Below are 6,575 nucleotides of genomic sequence, written 5' to 3' on the forward strand. Positions count from 1 at the left end.
TTTTGTGCCCCGGTCCAGGAGGATCCCACATGCCGCAGAGCGGCTGGGCCCGTGAGCCATGGCCGCTGAGCCTGCACGTCCGGAGCCTGTGCTCCGCAGCGGGAGAGGCTGCAACAGTGAGAGGCCCGTGTACCACAAAAAAAAAAAAAAAAAACCATATCTCAGCCTTTAAACTCTAAAATTCTTTGTGAATACAACCCATATGTAGCACTTTGGGCAGTATGCAAAAAAAGCAACTTCCTATCATTTCTGCAGAATGTTTAATAAATGAAAGTATTCTAATTAAAAATTAAAACTTCACTGTAGATCAAAAGGCCAAAGAGAAAGTTTTTTTGTTCTGGAAAAAGAAATTCTTTAGCTGTTGCAAACAAAGGCTAATGTAATGATGTGAAATCCAGGTGCAACATATCAACAAGCATGCTAGAAAAGCTAGCATTACTGTTTTAAGACCTAACGATATTCAAACTAAAGATAAAATTATCCTGTAGTGAATGCCAACAATGCACTTCATACTACATAGACACATACTCAAGGGTTCTACTTTGTTCTCATCCCAATTCTTTTGTGTCCCAGTAACAAACTCTCAAATTGGGATTATCTTCCTTTTAAAACAAGCTAAAATGAAAAACATGAACTCCAGCAATAAAATTTACTTGTGGTATATTGTTTATTCTGAGAAAGCAAATCAGAAGAACAGTTTATCATAATCAATCTCTTTTCCAGAAAGATATGGATTAGCTAGTCATGAGCAGGGTCTATTTCTCATGATGTCATTCTAAAGTCATCACTAAATGTTACACATGCCATGCTTCCTTCAAATCAATCACAAAACAAGTCATCCTAGACTGAGGTCAAATTCCTTTCCAACTAAAAGAGCTCCAAACTTAAGTAATGGTCCACTTACTAAGTAATACTCAAAGACCAAATTCCAGAAAAACCCTCCTCCTGTACCTCCCCCACCTAAAAAAAAAATAAATAAATTAGTCTCCTTTTAGCTCAGTGTAATGGAATGTGACCTGTAGTTAAGGGGTTTTCCATTCCTATTTACTGCTTAGAGAACATGAAGCAGATCTATTCTCGCTCAGAAGGGTAATGTATTTTTTTAAAAGAAAAAAAGTGAAGTGTAGGAGATTAATCATATATAATATTCAGAACAAACAAAAGGTAGTTGATTTACTAGATTTCTCATGTTCAACAGAATGAGTATATTTAAATCACAACTGAATGTTTATTTTTATTTTACAACCTGATCAGACATCTAAAAGATTTATGATTTGTGTGACTACTAATAACTAGGTACGAAAGGGGAAGTTAAAACTACAACTACTGGGCTTCCCTGGTGGCGCAGTGGTTGAGAGTCCGCCTGCCGATGCGGGGGACATGGGTTCGTGCCCCGGTCCGGGAGGATCCCACGTGCCGCGGAGCGGCTGGGCCCGTGGGCCATGGCCGCTGGGCCCGTGCATCCAGAGCCTGTGCTCCGCGCCCGGGCAGCCAGAGCCTGTGCTCCGCAACGGGAGAGGCCACAGCAGTGAGAGGCCTGCGTACCGTAAAAAACAAAAAACAAAAAAACTACAACTAATTAAATAAATCTTCACACATGAAACTACTATAAACATCTTCCCACAAAAAACCATATCTTTATCATTGAAGTTACACACTTAAGTACCTAAGCATGGAGAAAAGAACAGGGAATAAATATTTTTTAAATGTACTTCACAGTTTAAAATTAAACACATATATCTGGAGTTCAGTTTCTCATTTTTTAAAAAAAGAAGATATTTGACTAGATGATCTTTAAAGCTACTATGATACTTTAACACAAGTTGTAAAGTGAACAAATTCTATGATTTAATTCAGACAAACCTCTTTCAAGATAATCCCCTTAAAAAAAAAAAAGAAAAAAGATAACCCCCTTAAGGATATACTTTACTTACATTCTTCCTACACCTTCATACATGTTAGTCTCATCTACCAAAGTCATAATCTCTGTATCTGTAAGATGTGCATGCTTTTTCGTTCTGTTTAGCTGTTCAATCTGTATGTCTGCAAGCTTCACCTTCTGTTGAGTGTCAATAACTTTGGCTTGAAGCTCTGTGAAGGCCTAAAAAATAAGTCCGTGATTTAGTAGGTGCAACATTTTACAGAAAATATTTAAGTCAAATCTAAATATATTAAAATAAAGCCTGCTAACCAGAGACAAAGCTGTGAAATTTACCACAGCAAGCATCAATAAAAATCAATATAATTGTAAACAATCAAGCCACTATGCTAAATACATTTGACTCTTGAACAATTTGGTGATTAGGGGCACTGACCCTCCGTGCAGTTGAAAATCCAAGTATAATTTATAGGTGGCAGTTCCTATACAGCAGTTCCTCTGTATCCTTGGTTCTACACCTGTGGATTCAACCAACTACACATCGTGTAGTACTCTAGTATTTTCTATTTTTTAAAATCTGCATACAACTGGATCCCCGCAGTTCAAACCAGTGTTGTTCAAGGGTCAATTGTACTGAATTTACTCAGTCCTCAGAAGATGCAACCTATTTGAAGCAGAACAAAGGTAAATAATAACTATATCAAGTAGCAGGTATCCGAGGAGTAATAAAAGCACTAAATGCAACAGTCAGAGGATGAAACCCAGAGATCCAAAACAAGAAACATAAATGTTACAACTCACTACATCTGTATTACACAACTAGGTGTAAAGTACTTTCCCACATTTGTTTGAAATATTAACATGTGAATATTGAGAATACTGACAGATATAATAAATGTCTCATTTACTCTTTTCAATAATCCTGAGTTAGGGATGGCAGTTTCACCACCACAGTTTACAAATTAACTAAATGTTTTAAAGAGATATAAATGACTTGCACAGGGCTGAACAACTACTAGGTGGAAAAGCAAGTACTTAAATCCATTTCTTCTGACCTCTAGTTCAGGAATCTTTCTATTCTACTATCTACAGTAATATTCAGAAAATGAATATTTTAAGAGAAAGACAAGAATTTCAAAGCATTGGTAGAAGAATTGCATCATGATCTTCATACGCACATACCAAGCCAAATTTGACACTTGAGTACCCTTACTCAAAGATAAAAGGTTCTTGGATACTCATGAAGTGCCTAGAATGACTTTCACATGCTCTCAAATTCATGCCTTAATAATAACATTTGCGGCTGCAATACACAGCAAAAGCTAGTACTTAATTTTTATTCTCACTTTGTTCTCACCGACTGGTAAGGTTTCAAAAGATTCATTTTGGGGGAGAGGAAGTGCCTAAAGTTTCCTACTAGTCTCCACGTGCCGCCCCTCCCCCCCCGGCCCCCGCCAAAAAAAAACCTTATAAAGATATCAGAAGACCTTTAAACAAGATTTTTTTTTTCAGTTAATTTCATTGGTTGTCAAAACTACCCAATTTAAGTCTGTAATCATTTTCTTAGTTTGCATTCACTCTCCACAGGTTTCCTAGCAACAAATTCAAATAATACTGAGCGGTAAGTCCATTCACAGCTGTACTCTATTGTTAGCTCTTTCACTAAACCCTAACTTAAATTTGAACTTTTAACAGAAAAAAAAGGTAAACTTTTATAACACTTTAAGACACAGTTTGCTAAGGAAGCTAGTATATTGTTAATGCTAAGATATTACAGCACTAGAGACCACATAAGGACTAAACGTACAAGTTTCAAACAAGAAGCAAGACACACAAATAAATCCTCAGAGCAATAATAAACAGCTTCATTTATTAGGTGGAAAAGCTATTTCAGCTGTCCTATTTCTTATGCAGAGGTTGACCAGAAGACAGCCTTCGGTAAAATTTGCTTTTCTAACGAACCTAAACTAATGGTCAAAAGGTGGGAAGTAACGCAGAGAATACTGGATTCTAGTACCAACCTTGGTCTGAGTCTTTTCTGAAACTGTTTCCTTTTCTAGAAAAGTATAGGTTTAAAGTAGGTGAAGTCTAGGAATCCCGACAACTCTTAAGCTGCGAAAACGTTCCTGAGTAACAACACATTTATAGGCAATTGTTTGAAAAGAGAAACCCAATTCCTTCTGATACCGATTTTACCTGGAAAACGTGTTTCTTTTTTGACAAGTCTTTAAAAACGGGGGCGGGGGGGAGCTGAGACCAAAGCCCTAAGATGAACACTGCTATGACAATACCTAACTGAACTGTAGGTAGCGACCTTACAAGATATGGGATTGAAGAAGTGGCCTAAAAACACAGGTTGGACTTGGATTTTTTCAAAGCAAATTAGAATGCAGAATTAGATGCCTCAGCTCGGGCAGCCGTCTCAAAGGGCTCCAGCTGGAAACGCTCACTTCAGGCCTCACTATGGAATTGAAAACTCCAAGCTCACCGAAAGGTCTCTGGAACTCGGAACAAGGGAACAGAACAGCTATCGGCCCGTCAGACTTGACCAGGCCCAGTGCAACCGGCTCTTACCCAGCAAAGAGCAGCTCGCCCCCGACTCCAGCCTAAAGAGACCCTGTCCCGCCTTAGGACTCTGGGAAACCATTCCCCATTTCCCTGGAGCCTTCCGCAGGACTCGAGTCTCACTCGATATTCTTGTCAACAGTCCCCTTAGCTTCCAAAGAAAACGTCTCTGCCTGCTCAAGACCCTCTTTTACCTTCTTCAACTCCAAATCCACGGGGGCCGCCATCTTGCTTCACTCCTGCGCCTGCGCAGTGGGAGAAGGCCGGAAAGAGCATGGGGGAAGGGCTCTCCTTGACGGCTTGATTGTCCCTCTTCCTTCTGCGCCTGCGCATGAGTCTGGCTGATCGGTTTTCCAACCTTCTCCAGCGCTGGCAACCCCTGAAACATCCAGGTTTCCAATTCAGAGTACATCTTCCCCAAGTGACCTATAGGCCTGCCCTGTTTCTCCACATCCTTCCAAACACATCACAACGCGCAGATTTCGCGTATGGTTTTAAGCATTTTGACAAATAGCTTAATTTGTGCTGCTAAATTGAGATGTATGTAGATCAGGCCAAAACCTCTTAAGTCATTCATGCCTTCGGCGAGTCCTTGTGCTGTCAGGCATGAGACAACCGGCTTGAGAGAGTCAGCCTGAGAGAATCAGCCTGAGCTTCAGGCATGGCAGTGTGGAGAAGACCAGAAGGTTTAGTTGTTCTCCCAAAGAACTTATTTCTACTGAACGCTCCTGGAAGACCTTCTAGGCATAGTGGTTCTCATGAGAGGCCACATTAGTTTGTTTAAAAAACAAAACAAGGGCTTCCCTGGTGGCGCAGTGGCTGAGAGTCCGCCTGCCGATGCAGGGGACACGGGTTCGTGCCGCGGAGCGGCTGGGCCCGTGAGCCATGGCGGCTGAGCCTGCGCGTCCGCAGCCTGTGCTCCGCAACAGGAGAGGCCGCAGCGGTGAGAGGCCCGCGTACCGCAAAAAAAACAAAACAAAACAGATTCTCTGATCCTCATCCCAAACTTAATTACTTAGAATCTTTGCTATGGGGCCCAGAAATTTGCACTTTTGCAAACTCCCCTTATGACCTGGTGCAAGTGGTCTGCAAACCACATTTTGAGAATCTGCTATAAAGTACCTGGTGTTTGAACCAGAAGAGTGACTAGTAATTGGACTTCTGGACATGAAAGAAATATATGTCTTACCTACTCTAAAAATCTGTGGGGGAGAAGAAAGGGCAGGGAATTTGGAACTAGACCGATCTGTATTCAAGGGTTGGTCTACCTTGAGCCTAGGTATGTCTGGTTCCATATACTAGTTGTATAGCAATAGAGTTTGTCTCCTCATTTAATATGAGAATAACCCTAACAGGGTTATTCTAAGGAATAAATAAGATCAGGATGAAAAGCTCCGAGCATAACACAATGCACACAGTAGGTACACGATAAATAGTTGTAGTAAAGTTCATGTAGTTAGCATTGTTGTGTTTGTCTTTCAAGTTCCAGCAAACTGGCCACATCCTCCTTTATGTATTTTTTTATTTTTTACATCACTCATCACACAGACCATAAATAATCTCTCCTCAGACTCTCAAGACTACATCTATTCCTTTTTCAAGGCGCTTTCTATCTTAAACAAATTTTTTTTCGTATTAGACTTACTAGCAATCCAAGTGTCCATCAGTGAATGAATATACAAACAAAATATGGTATATACCAGGGATCCCGAGCCCCCAGGCCGAGGACCAAGCGAAGCTTCATCTGCCTCTCCCCATCGCTCACATGACTGCCTGAACCATTCCCCCCACCCCACCCCACCCAGTCCGTGGAAAAATTTTCATCCATGAAACCAGTCCCTGGTGCCAAAAATGTTGGGGACCGCCGGTATATACGTAAAATGGAATAGCATTCAGCCTTTAAAAGGAATGAAATTCTAATTCTACTTAGAATTCTAATGCTACAACACGGATGAACCTAGAGGACATTATGTTAAGTGAAATAAACCAGTCACAGAAAGACAAATACCATATGATACCATTTATATGAGGGACTTAGAGTAGTCAAAATCATAAAGACAGAAAGTAGAATGGTGTTGTCAGGGCCAGGGGGAAGGGACAGAAAGGGGAATTCTTGTTTAATAGGTATAGA

At 40.6% G+C, this 6,575-nt stretch overlaps 1 protein-coding gene across 2 annotated transcripts in view; it reads right to left on the minus strand.

Annotated features, from left to right (window-relative positions):
- PFDN1 (prefoldin subunit 1) overlaps nucleotides 1-4,736 on the minus strand; it is a 67,091-nt gene extending 62,355 nt beyond the window's left edge. For both annotated transcript variants that reach the window (XM_024126197.3, XM_028493291.2), the window contains exons 1-2: nucleotides 4,639-4,736; nucleotides 1,935-2,101 (exon numbers count right to left, since the gene is read on the minus strand). In XM_024126197.3, coding sequence (XP_023981965.1) covers nucleotides 1,935-2,101; nucleotides 4,639-4,671 — 200 coding nt within the window. In that variant the 5' untranslated portion in view covers nucleotides 4,672-4,736. The remainder of the gene's footprint in view (nucleotides 1-1,934; nucleotides 2,102-4,638) is intronic.
- Between the last annotated feature and the right edge of the window lie 1,839 nt (nucleotides 4,737-6,575).

The sequence above is a fragment of the Physeter macrocephalus genome, chromosome 8 (assembly GCF_002837175.3).
Source record: "Physeter macrocephalus isolate SW-GA chromosome 8, ASM283717v5, whole genome shotgun sequence".
Taxonomy (NCBI): domain Eukaryota; kingdom Metazoa; phylum Chordata; class Mammalia; order Artiodactyla; family Physeteridae; genus Physeter; species Physeter macrocephalus.